The sequence below is a fragment of the Artemia franciscana genome, chromosome 12, assembly GCF_032884065.1.
Source record: "Artemia franciscana chromosome 12, ASM3288406v1, whole genome shotgun sequence".
NCBI classification, from domain to species: domain Eukaryota; kingdom Metazoa; phylum Arthropoda; class Branchiopoda; order Anostraca; family Artemiidae; genus Artemia; species Artemia franciscana.
The window spans coordinates 21337340-21360440 of NC_088874.1; the positions used below are offsets into that span (position 1 = coordinate 21337340).

The 23101-nt window shown below is 35.2% G+C and overlaps 1 protein-coding gene across 7 annotated transcripts in view; it reads right to left on the minus strand.

Moving 5' to 3' along the window:
• The window catches only part of LOC136033840 (E3 SUMO-protein ligase PIAS2-like), a 48545-nt gene that overhangs the window by 419 nt on the left and 25025 nt on the right, over window positions 1-23101 (minus strand). For 6 of the 7 annotated variants that reach the window (XM_065714791.1, XM_065714788.1, XM_065714792.1 and 3 more), the window contains 2 exons: window positions 16584-16899; window positions 12494-12792 (listed from right to left, as the gene is read on the minus strand). In XM_065714791.1, the coding sequence (XP_065570863.1) occupies window positions 12497-12792; window positions 16584-16899 (612 nt within the window). In that variant the 3' untranslated portion in view covers window positions 12494-12496. Of the gene's footprint in view, window positions 1-12466; window positions 12793-16583; window positions 16900-23101 lie in introns of all 7 variants that reach the window. The other variant, XM_065714789.1, reaches the window with a different exon arrangement.

Genomic DNA, 23101 nt, shown 5'->3' on the forward strand with positions numbered 1-23101 from the left:
TCATCTAAAACTTTGATTTGTGGTAAACGTTCGACTTATTTGAATATACAAAATTAGAACAACAAAACTATATGTCTTTGAAACAGAGACAGGAACAGAATATGACACACATCACATATCGTTACTTTAAGCAATTTTCGGGTGTTATTTTTTTATGTTTGCTTTTTTTTTAAGAATTAACGACGCTTCTTGACTACTATGGTCCCTGCGTCGGCCCTGCAGTGCATTCCTGCAGCGTGATTCGATTTCTGGGTCCTGTATTACCAAGCTAAGGTCAAATCCACTGCGCCACCACAGGACAATTTATATTTGTTAAGTCCAAAAATCTTACATTTTTAACCAGGAAAATATGACAAACTATGTGAAGTGTAAAGCGCCTGACTGTACCTTTATAATAGCATACATTCTTTTGTATTGAAAATGATGTGGTTGACAATCCATTGAGATCATGTACGTCCAACCCAGGAGAAATGTTGCTCATTTTGTCTGGTAATTGAGCTTCATATTCACGGTATACCAACTCTAATAAATTTTAAAAATACCTCAAACAGTACTATTTATTTTAGCTTCGCAGGCGATTCAATTCTTAAAATTAGTGCAAATATTCTGGTGCAAAGACCCACCCCATCATTAATTACTTACTAAAACCAACTGGCCTGTGCTTTAGAAAATCAAACTGCTAATACTTTCCTTCATTGACATAAAGGATTTCTTATTGGATTTTAGTTTGATTTTTTCGGTTAATACTTAGTTCTCATTCCCGAATGCAAAATGCACAAAAAAGGTAATAACAACAAAAAGAGAGAAAAAGAGAACAACACGAACCATAACTAGCCAAGGAAAAAACCTGCTTTGCCAGCTTTTAGTCTTTCTTTAAACTCTTTTGCATGCTGACCAATGATCTGCATAGTGCAAGTGCAGACCTCCTGATTTTCTGCCTTTGGCCGAGAGCGCACTACCTGGTTGGGGGCAAAGCATCCAACGTTTCCTGTGTTGTACTCCAGATTTTTTCAGGTATCCAGTTAGAGCTGGGTCAATTCTCGGCTGGGCTTACAGATAACTAGCGACACCAGGACTCGAGTCCCTGTAAACCCCTGAAGGTTCGAAGCTTTTAATCGCCTCCCTTCAACCGCTAGGATCTTTGGCCTCAAGACCCTCACAGATATTAATCTACGTTATGACGTAATATGTTATTATGAAAAGAGAAATCACTAATGCAACAGCACAAACACATAAAAAAAAGAGAGAAAAAAAAAGAGAGAGACAGAAGGAGAAAAGGAAGACTGTTTTCCTAAATTAGTGATTAATATAGACCAGCACTTGAATGAGGCCTTAACCCTACTCATCCATACAATCACATAGGTCAAACAGCATAGCCATACACAATCAACCATAAAGAATAATCCATGGACAGGCAGTCATGTCGTCAATAAGTATAAGTCGTCATTTACCAAACAATAGAAACAATAAAGACAAATAATTCAGAGGCAACAACCCAACACAAGGGCTCATCAGGAGAATACACTTGCCTATAGGGTTTCGCCACATTAAATTCTCTACCCAGTCAAGTGTTGTGGCTACCACAGAATATCCGTGGCATCCCCGTGTCAGGTATCACCCCCAAAATACATGCCTATGAAAAAAAACAAAAAAAAAAACAGCAAATGTAAAACAACCAAGTAACACCAAAATAAGCTTATCCTGTTAATATATCCCTCTTTTTAGCAACAATAGGTAAACTAAATATGATAAATTTTACCAAATCACAAATATTAACACATTGCAAAAAACCTGAATGAACTAAACAATTATAGAATTCATCTTTACCATGTGGCTATTTTTAAAAAAAAATCCGCTCTATTAGCAACACAATTCAAAATAAATGGCGCTGCATCATCATTTCTCGAACCTCCAAAATTAGTTGAAAATTTCTTTAAGTATTTCCAGATAATTCTTTTGATATTTATTTAAAAGTTCGTTATAATGAAAACTAAATTTTTTAAATTGACAAGGTAATTTATTTGCAGAAAAACCTCTTGATATCAATTTTTGGCTTAAGATTTTACATTTATTTTTAAAATCAATATAATTACTACAAATCCTTGCATAACGAAGTAACTGTGAGAAAAACACCGAATATGTGATATTTGAGTGTATATTACTTTCAGGGAATGGGAAACTAATCACTTCAAATCGAAGTCATCCGTTTTATTATACATTTTAAAACTTAATTTATTATTATCACAAATATTAATATTTAAATCTAAGAAATGATCTTCATGACCAGCGCCATGACTAGGTTCAAGAGTAAGCTCTGATGGATATATATTTTTAGAAATATCAATGAAATCCTTACAATTTAAGACTAAAATATCATCTAAATATCTTTTGTTATTTGACAAAACATGTTTTAAATTATTTGGATTATTCTTAACCATCATATATTTATATTCTAGTTGACTTAAAAACAAGTCAGCTATAAATGGGCTGGCATCCCCCACCCCCATGGGAATTCCCACGATTTGCTTGTACAAATCACCACCAAATCCTATTTAAGTATTGTATAAAACAAATTCTAATAACTCAAAAATCATATCCAAGTTGTAACATCTCAAGTTAACTGTAGTATTAAAGCAATTTGCCCATATAGCTTTTTTATTATAAGTGTCTATTTTTAAGAACCTTTTACTAGATAAGAGGAAAGATTTCTTGATAACAGTTTTTAAACTATCTAACACTGCATTAAGTGATAAATTAGTATACATTGTCGCAAAATCGAAAGACTCAATTCTTTTAGCTGAAACCATTGTTAAAGAATCTATCACCTGCAGTGAATTATTAACACTCCAATATGGATTAAAATTCGAAAATTTTTTAATACCAGAACAATAGGTTTTAAGTTTATTTACAATTTCCTTTAAAATTAAAGAGAGGTCAGTAGCAGCAATGCGAGTTGGACATTTAGCTGCTCCAGCAATAAACCGTGGTTTAGGGGGATTCTTATGAAATTTTACAGTCCAATATAGGAAAGGGAACTTTTTATCATTGTCATTTATTTTAATATTAAAATTTTTAAAAAGTATTTCTTCAGTCTTTTCAATTAAATTCTCATCCTCTAAATTTACCTTTTCGTAAACATTAGTTGTGCATAACTCCCTTTTTAAGATATCACAATACAGCTTCTGACAAATTATGGCAAAATTATTATTGGCTTTATCCACTGGCACAATTACAAATTCATTCTGTAGATTAACAATTGCTTGTTTAATCTTCGCATTATAAAATAATGATTTAGTGTTACTATTTTTTAAGTTAGAATATATTTTATTTCTTATTCTACTAATAATTAAATTCTTCCAACTTTGAAAACTCTCTTTACTTTTATTCTCTTTCTTACACCACTTATCAATAAATAAATCAAAATCATTTTCTAAGCCATCAAGAACACTCGATGGTTTCAGATAATGAGAAAGACGGAAATTAGCCCCTTTATTCATTATAATTTGAAGATCATTTTGCTTTATTATTGACAAGTCCCTTGTTATAACATGTTTGTAAGTAGGATTTACAAATGGGCTAAGTTGCTTACAATTACAAACCGGTTTCCAATTTAGATCACTATCTAATGTTTTAAGTATTAAATTATAATTAAAAATAATTTGCCCAATAGTTTTTTAAAATTTATAAGTTAAAACTGGACTATCATTATAATTCAAATTACTAGGAAGGGCCTGTTTCACATGCCGCTGATTTAAAATTTCTGGTAAATTAATATCTTCAATCTGCTTACAAGTAAAATTAATAGGTAAATATAATCTGTTATCCTTATTACCAATCTTAACAAACTTTTTCTTTTTTGAAATAAATTTCTTTTTACTTAGGTTTATAGACGAACTTAGCCAATTATATGAAATTCATTTGGACCTTGTTCCTAGTTGCCTTTAATAATTGAAGCGTTTTACCCTCTGCATTTTACCTTCAGGAGCCATCAGCTTCTCCAATGGCTCTAACCTCGAACTGTAGTTGACTTTTCGTAAATTCTGTCACTGAGTACAATCAGCGCAAAGCTACTTATCGATGTCGGGAATTTCGCTTACGTATTTAAAAATTTTTGACAAAGGTGGTCTTACAGTATTTGAAAAAGATTATGGTAAAATTCTTCTCAAAATTAAGACTGACAAACTGATAATTGCCTTACTGACAAAGGATCGAGCTTTCAACGCTCAGACATAATACAAACTGCAGTAAGAACGAGGTCTGACTTGACGTCAGTCAGGTCAACTACCGTAGTTCAGGGTCCAAATGCACTCAGAGTAGGACATAAAAATAATATAACAAATTTATAATGATTAGACTAACTATAAAGAATGCAATTGATTTAAATAAATTTTAGTATCCACTAGGCGTCATTTAAATGGATCAACAATAACCACTTCCTCAACTACAAATGGAAAGTTACTCCCAGTACAGTTAGAAGATATAACCATAATAAATGAATATGTTACAGCTTTTTTAGTTTTTGGGACAAATTTAAACAAAGCTGGTAAATTGAACGAAATTGACCGAAACAAAATATAGAGCTAGAATCAACATCATTAAGATAATTAATAATCTGGATTAAATTAATTATATTAGTGCATCGTCTATGGAATTGAAGGAAAGGTGCTTGAAGCCTGGTAATTCTTTGAGAGCATAAAAGGTCTATTAGATATGGAATCATCTCTGTAACCCTTTGCTGAGAATTATTTAAATTCTAACTTTGTTAATCATATTAGTTTGAAGCTATACTGATATGTGATACTCCAAAAGGAGACGAAGAAAGTTCTAATTTTAAATGAACAGCAAAGTAAACATCAAGATCACGCAGTTTCACACCGTGGAAACACTATATTGGATATAAAGAAGGAGTAATCAGACTAAAAACTCCGACCATAATAAAAAACAACGATCTTGGAGGAATTGGGGCTGCGGAAATCGAATCATTTTGTCGCAGATGTCAAATACACACGCTTGGTGTCTGGTAAGTACAGGTCCACGTCATTTACAAACATCTAAATACTGAACTGCCAAATAAAAAGGGGTAAATCATTGATAAGAAGACACAATAATATTAGGCCCTAGCTGCTCCCTGGGGCTATTAGCGTTATTATTAGGTTATTAGCGTTAAAATGATTTTGTATTTTCCAGACGATTAACCTCTCAGCAGTGGTATCAATCCACAATGACGTAGGGGGATGTAATTTTCAAAACCAGGGGAGGGGGAATTTTGTCTTTTTTATGTTTTTTTAAAGGAAATCCACAAAAACATTTCAAAAAACCTCGAGAAGGGGATAATCTCTTCCCCACCAAAAATGGTACACTAGCTCAAGGCTACTCTAGAAAGTAACGGTGCTATTCAAGTTGGTCGATACAACTTGGTCAGGCTTGGATCCATTTTGGGAATAGGTTTTATTGAGGTATGTCAAGGACACAGTCCAATATATTAGGACAGAATGAAGAAAAAAAATAATCTACAACAGTTGTAATGGTTACCTTCGAGATTGTATGAACAAATGTAATTTGATGAGGATTCGTATTTATCATCATGATATTCGTACATGGAATGATATTCGAAGTTCCTCACCTCGTTTTGATCGATTTAAATCTTCGTTCAAATATGAAGCTGCTAAATAAATATAAATTCGGAATAACTCTTGTTTAATTTATCAAATTTTAGTCGTTAACAAAAAAAAAGCAACGTTGTTCGGTGTCATAAAATGTGATTTTGTTTGTCTTCGATTGTATACAAGTTAAACTTGATACATTGCTTCTAACCTAATTTTCAGCATTAAAAATAATCCAAACAAAACATTGATTTATTCTATTCCACTTATTATTGCTTTTCTATTTCTTGTTGTCTTTATTTATTAGAAAAACCTCACAAGCTTAGCTTTCGATGTGCTCCTAATCTATTGAGGAATGCACCTTGATGGTACCCTCTTTTCTCTATTTTTTCAGGTTTTCTGAGAAAAAATAAATTTGATGACATAAAAAAGATACTACATAAAAAAAGACATAAAAAAGATATTAGCAATTATTTTGTCAAAATGGGCCAAATGTGACGCGTCTGGATGTTGGGAGTAATATACTTTCATCTTCTTTAAGTTAGCACCACCTAGATTCGCTTTATTCCTTAGACATAAGTCAAAGCTTTCCCTGATTATATGAAGCATTCTTACAAATTTTTACTTTTCAAACGATTACCTATCACAAGACTTTTATAAAAGAAGCGAATTAATAAATAAAAGTCTTTAAAAATATTGTTAAAATATGCGTTCATTTCCAAACTTTAAAAGGGTAAGAGTATAGGAGGATTTTTCTAGGGGGTCTGAAACCCAAAAATTATGTGTACATCCAAGAATTTTCAAGGAATGGGTAATTTCTGGCGAAGAGTAGAATATTTCGTCATATTTGGGTCATGGGTTTGGCTGCATACTGCTAGACAGGTTTTTTTTTCGGAGGTCAGTTGCAAATTTTATTCTTGTCAGTTTGCTATACTCTTTGAACCAAATATAAATTAAATTTGTTTTTAATTAGCAATTTTGATATATTCAAAAACACCTAATTGCAGAAATTGTACTATTATCAGGTTAATAGATACTAACATTTCCTTGATGCGTCAACTACAAATATCATGAAAAATTGTTGTCAATTATAACAATAATTAAAGAACTTGACAACTATTTTTCATCTCAGGTCTTCAAATAATTTAACTAAATGCACTAGACATTCACACCATGACCTTTGCTTGATACTGAAGGATTGACATCTGAGAATCAATTTCTTTATATTTTTACGTTTTGACGCAATTTTCTCAGAAAATCGCAATTTTATTTCATAGCATGCATTGTCGGATTTAAGTTCACCCAATGAAACCATTAGGTGAAAAGTGTACTGTGTCTTAAAATAACCATCTTTATGTTTCCCCTATCGAAACTCAAACCTAAACTGAAGTCAAAAATCATAAATTCACCTAAAGAATTGATTTAGCTTTCATTCACATGTCTTTTAATAAAAGATATCTGCTTGGCTTTCCTTAAAAAGAAGTTTTCACATAGATAATGTAAGACTTTAAGATAATTTTAATGCTAAGGTTATTACGTTTGACGTTAAGGTTCTTACAGTTATCTCCCTTCCCATAGGAAATATCCCCTTCACAATAGAACCCTATTTTGTTATCAGGTAAGTTAAACACCCCATAGACAATGATCGAAACCATCATTCGCAAAAGTTTTGAATTTGCAAAATATTGCAACAAACAGTGACAATGATCGAATCACACTGCAGGAATGCACTGCAGGGCCGACGCAGGGACCATAGTAGTCAAGAAGCGTCGTTAATTCTTAAATAATAAAACAGTGACAATGAAGGTGATTCGGCACTCACTGCAGCACTTATTCTGGAAAATCTAATTAGCGAGTGAAGTATTTTGTGCGATTTCATATATATTTCTGAAGATAAAAATTTGCTTCCGTTTCTATATCTCTTTACTGTTGAAAACATTTTTTATACCTTTTTCAGGCTTTTTCTTCTTTGAACGTTTGTTTCAGCTATACAAATATTTTCTAGCTTCTACAAACTCAATTACCTTTTCATAAAAAAAAAAAACATTTCCCCATGTAAGCGTAAACTGATGAAACCTGTTTATCTTCATCCGTCAAAGCTATTTTGTTCCACTTTGTCTAACGATTATGGTAGACGGATGAGGATATGCTTTTCAATCCTTTTCTTTCAAGTTAAAAATACCCTTGTAAAAAAGTAAAAGAAAGCGCAACTAAATACAAGTTCGTCATTTTATCCATATAGCAGAAGCATCACACGTGGGCGTGGATCCACCTCCCCCAAAAGGAGTTTGACAAGTCTGTGAAAACTGAAATCATAAAATTTTAGCGCGAAATATTGGTTCAATCCTTTTCAAACAGTTCGTGGTAACGAACTGTAGTAAGGAGCGACCCGGCTCAATAGTAACCAAAACTCTAAAAAATGGAATTTTGATACCAATAGCTACATCAAAAGAATCGCATTTTAATGCTGGTTTTAAATATATAAGTTTCATCAAGTTTAGTCTTACCCATCAAGTTACGAGCCTGAGAAAATTTGCGTTATTTTAGAAAATAGGGCGAAACGCCCCCTAAAAGTCATAGAATCTTAACGAAAATCACACCATCAGATTCAGCGTATCAGAGAACACTACTGTAGAAGTTTCGAGCTCCTATCTACAAAAATGTGGAATTTTGCATTTTTTGCCACAAGGCAGATCACGGATGCGTGTTTATTTTTTTTTATTTTTTTTCCCAGGGGTGATCGTATCGACCCAGTTGTCCTAGAATGTTGCAAGACGGCTCATTCTAACGGAAATAAAAAGTTCTAGTGCCCTTTTTAAGTGACCAAAAAAATTGGAGGGCACCTAGGCCCCCTCCCACGCTAATTATTTTCCCAAAGTCAACGGATCAAAATTCTGAGATAGCCATTTTATTCAGCGTAGTCGAAAAACCTTATAACTATGCCTTTGGGGACGACTTACTCCCCCACAGTCCCCGTGGGAGGGGTAACAAGTTACAAACTTTGACCTGTGCTTACATATAGTAATGGTTATTGGGAAGTGTACAGGCGTTTTCAAGAGGATTTTCTTGGTTTGGGGGAGGGGTTGAGAAGAGGGGGATATGCTGAGGGAACTTTCCTTCGAGAATTTGTAATGGGAGAAGAAAATTTCCATGAAGGGAGGGCAGGATTTACTGGCATTATTTAAAAAAAACAATTAAAAAATAAAGGGGAAAAAGCTTTTTCAGCTGGAATTAAGGAACAGCAATAAAACTTAAAACAAACGGAAATTATTACCCATATGGGGGGCTCCCCTCCTTCTAATACCTCGCTCTTTACGCTAAAGTATTTTCAGTAATTTCAAGTACTTATTCTACGGCTTTTGTGATTCAGGGGGTCATTCTTAATGAATTGGGATAAAATTTAAGCTTTAGTGTAAAGAACGAGGTACTGACGATGGGGTGAATCCCCTCATATATGTAATAAAAACCTGAGAATACAAAAGTTCTTTACGTAAGCTAATTTATAAGTTACGTAAATCTTTTACCAATAAAAAGATTCGTAAAAAATTAAAAGTTCTAGTTGCCTTTTTAATTAACCAAAAAATCGGGGGGCAACTAGGCTTCGTCCCCCGCTCTTTTTTTCTCAAAATCATTCGATCAAAATTATGAGAAAGCCATTGAGCCAAAAAAAAAATATATACAAATTTCGTTTTGATTATTCCTCTGCGGAGAGCCAAAATCAAAACATGCATTGATTCAAAAACGTTCAGAAATTAAATAAAAAAAACAAGTTTTTTTACTGAAAGTAAGGAGCGACATTAAAACTTAAAACGCACAGAAATTACTTCGTATATGAAAGAGGCTGCTTCCTCATCAACGCCCCGCTCTTTACGCTAAAGTTTTTTACTGTTTTAAAAAGAAGAATTGAGAGAAAGAGTCAAACTTTAGCGTAAAGAGCGGGGCGTTGATGAGGAAGCAGCCTCTTTCATACACGAAGTAATTTCTGTGCGTTTTAAGTTTTAATGTCGCTCCTTACTTTCAGTTAAAAAAACTTGTTTTTTTTATTTAATTTTTTTAAACATCAATGTAGGTCGGGAAAGATATAAGTAAAAATGACCAGTCAGTTTGAAACATAATTCAACTGTTAAAAGACATTTAAGGTTAAAGGCCTAAAAAAGTGTACAAATAGGCCAAAATTTTCAGGTCAAGTAGGATTTTATTCTTAACCTTCGTTCAAATTGAGGAACATTCTTGGATTAAGCCTGCATAACGGGTGCTGAAAGGAAGAAAGCTCCCGTCTTTTTGTAGTAATTAAGCAAAAAAAAAAACAAGTTTTTTTAACTGAAAGTAAGGAGCGACATTAAAACTTATAACAAACAGAAATTAATCCGTATATGAAAGGTTTTCCTCCTCAACGGCCCAATCTTTACGCTAAAGTTTGACTTTTTCTCTTAACTCTACTTCTTTAAACGGTAAAAAACTTAAGCGTAAAGAGCGGGCCGTTGAGGAGGAAAAGCCCCTTTCATATACGGATTAATTTCTGTTCGTTTTAAGTTTTAATGTCGCTCCTTACTTTCATTTAAAAAAACCTTGTTTTTTTTTGTTTAATTTCTGGACGTTTTTGAATAAATGCATGTTTTGATCTTGGCTCTCCACACATAAATAATTAAAACGAAATTTGCATATTAATTATTTTTTTTTTGCTAAATGGCTTTCTCATAGTTTTAATCGGAAGATTTTGAGAAAAAAAGAGAGAGGGAGGAAGTCTAGTTGCCCTCCAATTTTTTGATTACTTAAAAAGGCAACTAGAACTTTTAATTTTTTTACGAACATTTTCATTAGTAAAAAATATACGTAATTTACGAATTAACTTACGTAACAAACTTCTATATTTGTATGTTTTATTGCGTCTATGAGGGAGTTCACCCCTCGTCGATACCTCGCTCTTTACACTAAAGCTTAAATTCTGTCTCAATTCCTTAAGAATGACCCTTGAATAACAAACGCCGTAGAATAAACAGTTGAAATTACTAAAAATACTTTAGCGTGAAGAGCGAGGTATCACGAGGAGGTAAACCCCTCATATGCGCAATAATTTCTGCTCATTTTAAGTTTTAATGCTGCTCCTCACTTTCAGTAGAAAAAAACTTTTCATATTTATTTTTTCATTGCTCATTTTTGATAATGCTAGAAAATCCTGCGCTCCCTTCATGGAAATTTTCTTCCCCCATGATAAATTCCTCCAAGGAAAGTTCCCCTAACATATCCCCCTCTTTTCAACTCCCCTCCAAACCAAAAAAAAAACCCTGAAAACGTCTGTACACTTACAAATAACCACTATTATATGTAAGCACTGGTCAAAGTTTGTAATTTGTAGCCCTCCCACGGGGACTGTGGGGGAGTAAGCGTTCCCAAAGACATAGTTATGAGGTTTTTCGACTACACTGAATAGAATGACTATCTCAGAGTTTTGATCCGGTGACTTTGGGAAAATAATTAGCGTGGGAGGGGGACTAGGTGCCCTCCAATTTTTTTCTTCACTGAAAAGGGCACTAGAACTTTTCGTTTCTGTTAGAATGAGCCATCTCGCAAGATTCTAGGACCACTGGGTCGATACAGTCACCCCTGAAAAAAAAAAAAAAAAAACAAGCATCCGTGATCTGCCTTCTGCCAAAAAACACAAAATTCCACATTTTTGTAGATAGGAGCTAGAAACTTCTAGAATAGGGTTCTCTGATACGCTGAATCTGAGTCTAAACTTAATGAAACTTATATAATTAAAATCAGCATGAAAATGCGATTCTTTTGATGTAACTATTGTTATAAAAATTCTTTTTTTTAGAGTTTTGGTTACTATTGAGCCAGGTCGCTACCACGAACTGTTTGAAAATAGTCTTAGCAGAAAACAATAGCCCCTCCCCCCCAGCCCCCATTGCGCTTAAATACCGGCATTACTATAGTTTTTATTGTGTTAGTACAATAACATCTTAATGTATTATATTCTCTTTTAAGTATTGTACACATATCTTCCTTTGCAAACATTTTTGACTTAAATTGTTTGGAATCAGGTTCACACTTATGTATATTATGTTCATCCGGAACACTACTAAGATTTTATTCGAGCGTGGGGCCAGATTACGAGCGTGGATTAAAAATAAGCATGATTCTATTTATTGTCTACTTGACTTTTTTATATTCTTTTCATTTAGGATTACATCTTCCAAACAGATGCGTAGCTTTTCAATTCCATAAATACGAAAAGACATAGGATGTCTCAGTTAGTCAATCGTGCGAAAATCTATTCTACTCTGCAAGAGGGATCTGCTGTGTGACATCTCGTGTTTTCCCCCATTGCTCTGTTACTTATGGCGACAAGCCTGTCTAAATTTAATTAAAAAATGAGCACCTGGCGATCATACAAAAAAATTTGAAGCTCTACGCCCATCCCAGAAAATAGTGACACATACCTTGCCAGCTAAGAATTGTTTCCTAATTTCCACATATTCTGTCGTTTTTGATCCCCTTGTGAACTGACACAAACCCTAATATACGAGCAATTGACAGTTCTATATCTCTTTGTGTACCATTAATCTTACCAATTATTTTCAATATTTATAACAATCTCGCGAGCTGGGAACTTGATGGCAGTTGGTTTGCAAAAAAAGGATTCACTTCCTTCGTCAACATAAAGTTTTTTACAACTGACTAGATCTGACGAAGCCAAATGACCGCCTTTGCAATTCCTGACAGGCCCCCACAACCTTTCTAGAGACAATCGCCGACTCCATTTAGTATTACGACTCAATAAAAATGAGCCTTGTTCACATTTGATCCACCCTTTCAAATATGACATTATAGAAAGACGTGTTAAGGATTATAGTTACCAAATAATATTCAGATAAAAACTTAACCATTCAATCCAACACAATAATATCCGGAGATGACGGTCGCACCATGGACGACTCGGGGGGCACTGGTAGTGCTGGAGTAGTTGGTCGATTGGCACTATGGATGGCTGAGATGGCACTGCTGGCGTGTGTTCCTGTCTCATCACTATCAGAATCTATTAGAAGTACTTCCTCAACATGTTTAGTCTTAACCTCAGTTCCAACAGTGACTGCCGGTGTTGCTTTTACTACTGAAACCTCTTCAACATCCTCTAAATCAAATATTTCTTTGTTTGTGGCTGTTGATCCAAAATTCGGCTTTCCTAAAAGAGTATGCCTCTCTAAGCTACCTTTGTTAAATGATATCACTAAATTTCAACTTTAAAAGAGGGACTAAAAAAGACATAGAAGATAGATAATGTTAACATGTTACTATTCAATGCAGAAAAGAAAAGTACTATTGTCAATAAAGAACTGGAGACTGTCAAAAATGGACAGAGCGGAATATCTAGTGAATACTTCTATATTACTTCGGCCTCTTTTTTGTATAAAAACGTTTAAATTCAATTGCTACAGACCCATATTAGCGTGCCATACTGGATACGGTTGTTAATTTTTTTGGAGTCTTTTAGAACATTGGATCGAACGCAAGGAACAAAATAATATAAAAAGCAAATGAATGAATCATTTCAAGAATAAATTGAACAATTTGTTTTCTTTTGTTGACCTTAAAGGAAGGCCTGTCATTTGAGGGGTGGGGGAGGAGGACATTTACTCCCCTGATTAAGTGATTTTTTCAACTTTTTATTCTCCATCACAATATGACTTTGATCATCTGTTTTCCTTAAATGCTTAAACCCAAGTGGGAAAACAAACAAAAATATACTTCATTATTCAAATTATTTTTCTTATCAGTGCAGCGGAAAAAAGAGCGATAATAACATTAATTTCTTTAAAAATATGCACTATATATCTAAAATTCTTTTACTGTCCTTCGGTTTTCTAAAAGCTCTATAAATATTTTGTGATGAAAAATCTCCTCCCTCAACCACAAAGTTTGGTTACGCTCCTGCATGCATGAGAAGATGAATAGACAAAATAACCGACTGCTTTTCAACTGAAATAATGGCGTTCGAGAAGAAATAAATTTTGACTCATTAGCTGGAAAGACAGACGGTAAAATTATAAAGCGTTAGAATGACAGGAAATTCAACTGACAGAAAAAAGACTCAAAAACAGGGTAAACATCAAACTATGAAGCTAACGGTAAAATTCTAAAGCAATTTTTCAATGTACAACCCAAGATGGCTGGGTTCTAGATGGGGTGGGTGATGTGTGGTAGTGAGAGGGTTCGAATAATTTGCTTGGACGACAATGAACAAGAGGAGTTTGTACTACTTACGGCGAATTCGGTCCCACTTCTTATTTTAATTGACATTATTTAATTTAATATAATAATGGACGAAGGACCAAAAACTATAAGCAAAAAACAGCCAATCATTCTGTGCTTTTTTAAGCGTAAGAATGCAGAGTTCAGGAGAACAAAGCAACAAAAGTTCGATTGAGATAATCTTGGGTCCAAAACGCATAGCACGTCTATAATATTTAAAGCAGACTGTATAGCACTTCTAGGGTTCATTTGAAATGACAGTAGAAAACAATGATTTAGAGCACCTATCGGTTAGTCAGAATAAACCTATGTTCACATGCACTAGTTTGGGTCAAATAACTAGTTTCGATCAAACGTGAAAAGGGTTAGCATCAACACTATCTTAACGGTAAATTCTGTACTATTGTGCCATTTTAGTTCTCTCTGTCAGTATATCAGTATCTCTCTGTCAGTATTTTTCGCTCTTGAGCAAGATTAAATAAATAAAAAAAAAAAAAAATTTTTCAACTGAAAATAAGGAGCAACAATAAAACTTAAAACGAACAAAAATTATTACATAAATGAAGGGGTTCGACCCCTTGTCAATTATTCTAGTTAAACGGCCTTTGTGATCCGGGGGTCATTCTAAAAGAGTAAGAACAAAATCGAACTTTAGCGTAAAAAGCGAGGTATTGACGAGGGAGCGAACCGGCTCATATACGTAATAATTTTTGTTCGTTTTAGTTTTGATGTTGATCCTTACATTCAGTTGAAAAAACTTTTTTTTTATTTAATTTCTGATCATTTTCAAATAATGCTGCGAAAATCGGCACCGCCTTCATGAAAAATTCCTCTATGGAAAGATCCTCCTACGTAACCCCTAAACCCCTACCCCCGCCAGAAAAAAATCCCCCCTGAAAAGGTCAGTAATCTTCCTATTAACCAATACTATAAGTAAACAATGGGCAAAGATCATAACTTGCAGCCCTTCCCCGGGGGAGAGTTGGTGATTAAGTTGTCTTCAGAGATATAGTTATTAGATTCTTAGACTATCCTGAACAAAATGGCTGTCTCAAATTTTGATTAGGTAACTTTGGGAAAAATGAGCGTGGAAGGGGGCCTAGTTGCCCTCCAATGTTTGTTGTCACTGAAAAAGGCCACTAGAACTTTTAATTTCCGTTCGGATGAGCTCTCTTGTGACATTCTAGGACCACTGGGTCGATGAGATCACCCTGGGAAAAAAGAACAAAAAAATTAAATAAAAATAAACACGCATCCGTGATCTTTCTTCTGTCAAAAAACAAATAATTCCATATTTTTGTAGATATGAGCTTGAAAACTTTGCATTAGGGTTTTCTGTTACGCTGAATCTGATGGTTAACTTTTTGTTCCAATTTGTAGAAACAGAGTTTCACGGTAATATAAAAAAACTGAAATGTATCTGTGAGTGACTCTTGTCACTTGTAACTTGTCACTTGTGAGTGACTAGAAAGTGACCCTTTCTAAGACTCTTGCACGAAATGATGGGCCTGTTGATTATAAAATCATTGCCCCCATCCCCTTGGTTTTGATCAATGAGATAAGTTAAAGGCCGACTCACAATAGTATTTTACTAACGAAAGGATTCAGCTTATTCCAATACAAATTGAATTTTGCGAAACACAGACAAATGCTACCATTCAGATTTAAGCGTCTAGTGCCATCATTTTAGCACAGAGATGCAAAGATGCTAAAAAATCAAGGCTTACTTAAGGCGCTCTGACAAGCAGTAAAAGAACCTTCATTAATTTTAGCGCATTTTGAAATAACAGTGTTTTTAGAATAAATTTTGGAATGCTTTTGTTTTAGTTTTTAGTAATCCTCTTACAATTTTTTTTTACCGTTTTTTTTTCTCACAAAATTTGAAGATGTGGAAATTGCCCACTTGTCTCTGATGTTGTAAAAATAAGACATCTGAGATGGTTTGGTCACATCTTCCAGAGACCATACGAGCATATAAACGACAAATACTTCAAATGCCTTCCACTACCAAGTTAGAAGAAGAAAGCAGGAAGACGAAAGAAACACTGGCTCGTAACTCCTAAGTCCGACCTTAAGCGTATTGTTGGCTTCCAAGAACGCCTTAGCCTGGATGGGGTTTGGATGTACAAGTACGTACAAGTACATAGATAAGTATTGTAGTGGTAATGATAATCTTATTAGAGCTTTCATTGTTATTCTTAACGGTTTTCATATTTAGAGGCTCGTTTTGCTTCAAAATCTAATTTCTTTGGATTATGAACCCCATCTATTCAGCTAATAGCAGCTGTTGAGTGTTGACTGACACACAATTAATTGTCAGTTATTTGCAAATTTGTTTTCAAAGTTTAAGTTTATTATAAATATATTTATTAATTGACTTCTTGGCGCTAACTGATCTTCATTTAACTGTGTAGCTATTACCCATTGCCTAATATCAACCTTTTTACCCCTTTAGCTCTGTGCACTGAGCTGGTCCGCAGAAGTCTAGTCGTATGTTAACATATTTTAACTTTATAAAAAGGCTTTATATTTCCCTAAAGTATAACTGAGAGTCGTAAACTCAAATGTAGTCATTTTGTTAAGATGTACGTTTTATTACCGGTTTTGTTAGCCCTATTCTACCAATGAATTTTTCCTTTTTTTATACGGCGCAAAAGCTTAGAAATCAATACAATTCATTGACATTAATCATTCGCACGACTGAGACTGCTTTTATGTACTTACCACAAATTATTTTGGGTTCCCAAGAGCCATCAATTTTCATTTCCACCTCGGTAAAATCACTCGGCAAGAGCCTAGAGTCTAGTACCTTAGTAAAATAACCATCAATGACAAGATTATCGTAGAGAATGGTTTTGTCACAAACCGGGCACATCCAAGTTGGCTTCCTTTCATTCATTTGTAAAAACAAAGATGCATCGAAACATTGAAGGTGAGAACATGTCGTTGGTCGACATGGAATGACCATTCTGACCTTCCCTAAGGGACAGTTTACTGAAACACGAAGAGACGTTAAGGCTATCTCAGAATCACGGTCCACCTGGAAAAAGAACGAATATATTTCAAAATAATTCTGGTAACTACTCTACCTCCAGGTTGGTCAAAAGAACCCACTCATTCTGAAAACCATAGCTGAAACATACGATTTTTGGTATCTCTCTAAGGTTAGACTTCTTTTTTGCCTTTATACCTTTGTCCTCGCTTATAAACGTAATGGACTACTCAAAAGAAGCACTTCTAGGATCAACTTGACACAAATTTAATTGTATAGAAATAGAACTTAAATTATATGTGAGTCAACCTTAGAATAATTTTGAAAAGATTTATAGAACTAGCTAGATCTGAGCTAAAAAAAAAAAAAAAAAAAAAAAAAAAAAAAAAAAAAAAAAAAAAAAAAAAAAAAAAAAAAAAAAACTCTTAGCACCTTTGAATGCCAATAGGTAAACAATCAAGCTAATTTTAAACTCTGCTTTCGAGAAAATCTGCGAATCTGTTCGTAATCGCAGCCGCTATGATCCAATTTCACGTCTTTTACTATTATTGCTCCCAATAACCAACTTTTACATTAAAAAAAATAATAAAGGTTGCTTTAAACACCAAAGTTAGTTCGATTCTTAAGACATCCAAGAAATCCGTGTTGATGTTTTGTATAGCGTCGCTGAAGTTCAGTGGCCTGGAGAGGGACAGGTACAGCTATGTTACGGAGACACAAATTCTTTGCTTTTATAAGTTAAACCGATAATTTCATCTAATATTTAGCCACCGGTGACATCATTAGCACTCGGATGGATTTTACACCCTAGGGCGGAAAGGTCTATTTGGAACTAGTGAAACGAAGGGAGAAATTAGCTTAAATCAGAATCAAATCAGCTCCGGACTTCAAATCAGAAACTGGGAGTGATTTTATTTCAAAAGATGTGTTTGTGAACCCCAAGGTCACCTCTTAGTAGGAGAAAAATAAGTTTTGACCAGGAAAAAATTGGTACAGAAATGGTTTCTTCATCATCCGGACCGGGAAAAAATGCTTAGCAACATATCAAAAATCTAAATCTCTAGCTCGATGCGAAATTGTTTTTTTTTAATGTTTTTTTATTTATTTTCTCAAAAACCGGGAAAAAGATTAAAAACGTAAACTATAATGTTTTACACATCTTTTTAGATCAGCTTTTGGCTCTGAATTCATTTCTGATACTCATTTCGTTACCTGACCAAAAAAAAAAATATTTATCAGCAAAAAAAAAGGGGGGAAAAAACTGTGTCTTTGGGGGAAAAAACTCTTACCAGCATTTTTGTCTATTTGGCTATGTAAACGAAAGGCTTAGAAAAAAAAAGACTAAACAACAATAAACAGGAATGACGAAACACCTCAGCGCCAAACACCATGAGACAAGGTAGGTTCTAACTTAATGTGTTCAGAGAAAAGCTTTTATCTTATTTTTCAAATATATAAAAATTGCACATCATCAAAATATAGAAACTAGATTTTTCATCATCACAGTTAACTGTTATTCTTCTTCACTAAGTTCTTCTTCTTGAAACTTCGAATTGTTGCACGAGCTTCTCTTACAGGTACGGCAGGCTATAGTACACTTAAGTCCGTTTTTCTTACAGGTACACTTTTCACTATCACAGCCGTCAATACGACACGAGCATTTGATAATTTTCAGCAGCTGAGACGGAGCGGCAGGGAGATCTGTTTTTATTGGCGCAAAAACTTCGTTATCCTGCAGTTTCCATCCCAGGCGTAAAGGGTCTACTGGGTTCCCGAGCCAGATTTGAACTTGGCAGTAGACACGTAGCGAGTGGTACTTCGCTGCTGCCTGGGTCGGTGGCAGTTCTTGTGGATGCACGAAAGTGGTGGCAGTGCTTACTTTTCTGTGAAAGATTAGCTTTCTGGCAGTGTCCAGGTTCGAAACATCAGGGCAACCGTACAGTATCAACAATGCTCGTTCTCCTGCTGCCACAATATCGTCAAGCGATGCGAGCTTATCGCCAAATATAGCAGCGCTGTCCCTGAAACTCTTGTTGGAAAGTAGCAGCTGAACGGCTTTGCCCTTTCCTATTCCGTAAAGGTGAGAGGTTGTGTCACAACCCAGCACGGCATGACAGAACGGTATCAGATTGCTGACATCTGTTCCTAGCTTCTGCTTCATCTCACTAATATCCCAAGCTGAACTAGTACCGCCAAACTTAGCTTCAGGTGAGAAATATAAACGCCCGGAACGCGAATCTGATCGACTGATCAGAAGAACCAAGATGTCAGTATCATCAGCAACCACGAATGTGTCTGCAAGACTAGCAGCTTCTACGGCTTTTTCTACAATCAGAACGTCGGCGTCTCCTTCCGAGTGGAAAATTCGGAAACCAACGGCTTCCAAATGGTGGCCGAGCAGCTTCAGGAAACGTCCTTTGTTTGTCTTACATGAAAGAAACTCTTCTTTCTTCATGCAGAGGGTCATCTCTTCGGTGAAAAAGACTTGGCGGCCAACCATCCTTGCTCGACGTAAATGGGTAGCATCTTTGATTGCTGGACCACCTTCATATCCGTCAAACACAACGATCGCACTAGGGTACCTTGCTTGTACGTAATGGACGTATGAAGCAAAGATGACCTTGAAGGTTGACGAAGGTTCCATGGAACTCGATGTAGAAGAGAACCACCGTCCAAGACGATGTTACACGCAGAAGCAGGTCTTGAGGGTGACTGAGTCTCAATCCCGCAAGCCAGAAAGATCGCTTTTGCAAGCTCTGGCTTATTTGCTTTTCTCATAAGGCCATCGCTTTCGAAAAGAGAAGGAGGAATTGTACAAAGTTCGTACTTGAAGTATTCTTCTCGGAGGTCAGTTCGTTGGGATACTATTATAAACCGCTTGAAAAGGAGCGCCGGATCTATGTGCGCTACCACAGAGGACCCCGCCTTTTTGGTATTCATTTGGGTCACTTGGTCTTTTTTCTTGAAGACTTGCTCCTTCAAGGTTTGTCCCGTCATCTTACTTAGAATCAACTTTCCAGCCAAATCGGCCTCGTCAACATTAACATCTTGGGAAGAAGTTATGCCGTTGGCAATATTTCTAAGCTGATTGTCACCTCTGAACGGAGAAGATTCTCCGAAGTATCCGACGAGCTTCTGGGTATCGTCGAAGTCACGCTCCTTTCTACTGGAACTCATGTCGCGGTGCTGCTCACTTGTCGAGTAACCAATTTTTGATATCACTTTTGATAATCTTTGCTGCTGCTCTAATAAGCTTGATTTTCTCACTCTCTTCGTTATCGGTTTTGTCCAAGTAATAAAAATTCTGGAGTATCGCTGATGCTTTTTCTTTGAATGTCACCACGTCAGCCTTACCGTCAATAGTTGCAAATACTAGCTGGTCACTGAAATATTCCAGAAGCTTGCTCTTCAAGTACTTGTTACAGTGCGGTTCAAGGTCTGTCCCATTCAAAAGCTCTTCCATTTTAACAACAAGTTCACTGACTGTATACAGTTCTTCGTCATTTTCTTCGAAAAAAGTAGCCAGCTTCAAAAACGCCTGATATCTTTCATCGTGACCTGGCCTCCCCCTTTTTGGACATTTTTTATCTGGCTCAGTATCTTCAAGTATTCCAAAAAGTTCTTGCGTCGCAAATCTGGCTGGAAGACTCTTATTTAATCGAAACATAGAAGAACAGGCTGCGTGATAAATGGCGTCAACTGCGTGCAGGTCTGACACTGCACATATTCGGCGGAAAACGTTATTTGACCAATCATCATCACGGCTTTTGCACACTGCCTTTATACTCTCTTCAAAGTCTTTAGTCCGAACCTTGTACCACTCGTGTCCTTTTCTGTGGGTAGTGTGGAGATTTATCCTTGTAGTGCAGAAAAAGCAACACTCTTGGAAGTTGAAACTTGGAGTCCGTGATCGGAGTACCACTTTTTCTGCTTCCGTCTTTTCTTGCAAGGTTCGTCGTCTCTCATTCTCAATTTTCGACAGATATATTTTCTTTGTGAAAGTCTTTCTGCAAGCAACATGGACTTGGTTCCCTGCCTCGACAGAGATGCTGGTACCCCTCGTTTTGCTAGCTTCATTGATCACCGTAGCTCCTTTTTCTGCCAGTACCGACGATTCTGAGGTGTCTATTGAACGTTCACAAAGGGGACATAAAACTGCGGTCTCAGCCATCTAAAAAAGAGAACTGGGAATAAGTGAGCTGTCGGTGAATGTTACAATGAAAACCCTCATTCTGAACCGAAAAATTCGTGCTCCTCTTCGAAAAATACCCCGTGATCGTGTGTCGCTTGATTTTTTTTTTTTTTTTTTTTTTTACTTAATACAAAAACAAAAACAAAACATAAAAAAGAATTAAATGATTAAACGTGATGTTTCTGTCTAATAAAAGAACACAAAAACAATCGTTTCTTAAAAGGGAAACCATCAATAAACTACTTTTCTTTTCACGGTTCCTCATTCTCGGATTCTAGAAATATCTAAAAAATAGCCGCAAAAAACGTGAAAAAAGGGAATTTCGCAACGGGATGGAGATTTAGATTTTTGATATGTTGTAGAGCTCTCTTTTCTGAACACAGTGGTGCAAAAATAATTTCTGTACCACTTTTTTCCTGGTTCGACCATTTTTTTTCCGTATCTTTCCCCTACTATCTATACAAAACGCAATTAGCAAATAAAAAAGCGTGTAAGGTGGCCCACTCACTACGTAAAAAAAAAAAAAAAAAAAAAAAAAACACGAGTGCATATCGTGAGTGCGTGAAAAGTAACACCATGTAACACCATTCCTCGTGCAACATTAATGGCAACCCGCTCGATTAATTATAAAAATTACAGTGTCAAAACTGAAAAAAAGTGCCATAATTGACAAGGTGTAAGTTTTTACAGAAGGGGTAAAAGTACTCCCTCTCGGTCACTATCTAATTTCCGATCGGGACGAATCCTTAAAATTTAGAGGACATCTCTGTGTCAGCAAAATAGATTGATCTATTCCTCTTTGGAGGGGGAAGGCACCGCCAAAGCCAGCGCAGGAGGGGGATCTTATGACTGCACTGCCTTCGGGGGAGGGGGTGCACGCCACTGCTACCGGCATGGGGGGGATATGCCGGGATTGGATATAAAAATATCCAATCCAGATGTTATATGGTGTGCTTTAAAAATGATTTTTTTTTTTGCTGTGTAAATATTCAGTTTGTGAATATGTATTGTTCTCCTTCATGCTATTATGAGAACTATTGAATTTAAAAAAACTTATTTATCCATAATTGTACTTTTGATACAGAAAGATGTTTATTGAATAAACAAAATGAATATTCACTTTGTTGTCATTATTGTTTTGAATGAAAAGTAGGCTACTTTACTGCCCTAAGAACAAATTGTAGCAGTAAAGACAATCTATGTGAATATAAGGTTTAGTAAAAACATACATACATGAAAACTATTTTCTTTCTTGAATGGAATTTAGGAACAAACCAAGTGTCTGTTTACAAAACTATTAACATGAAAATCTCTAACAGTACTTTATAAACAGGTGCGAAAAAACTCGGTATAAAAGAGATGCTCATTGAAATTTAGTTAGCAAAAAATTGTGTTCAATATTTATTACAAAAAGAAAAATGAATGTGATGTTAGAAAACTAGTTAGCATAAAAAAACTTACTGAAGAAAAAAGAGTTTATTAAAATTCAAACAACAAAGAGAGATAAAACTGAACAAAAAAAAAAATCAAACGAGACTGCAGCCAGTAGAGAGAAAAGAGATGAAAGACTAAAACATCGCGGATATTTCACCTGTATGTAAACTAGGCGTCCTCAGCACAAGATAAAAAGTAAATAAACTAAACTAAAAACAAATAAAACCACCACCAATAATAATAAATACAATTGTCGCTACTGATTCACGTAGGGAAAAGAAGCTATTAGAGTTACTTCAATGAGAACATCAAAGCAACCGAGGAAAAATTAAAAAAATTGAAACTAAGTTAACTATTCTGTTGCGAAATAATCCTCTTGTTAGCTAATATTGAAGCAACTCTTTTTGGTCCAGTAGGTAATCGTGTCCCCTGGTGATTATGTAAAATTGTAATTCCCTTTCTTTGTTGATTTTTATCTCTCTTAGTTGTCATGGCTGGGCAGTTCGGCTTAAGAACTTTTATTAAAATTCTGTTAGCTGAAAAAAATACTATGTCAAAATATTAGTTACGATTAAGAATTGCTAAAATTTAATTAACGAAATAAAATCCGAATGAAGAAAAAAA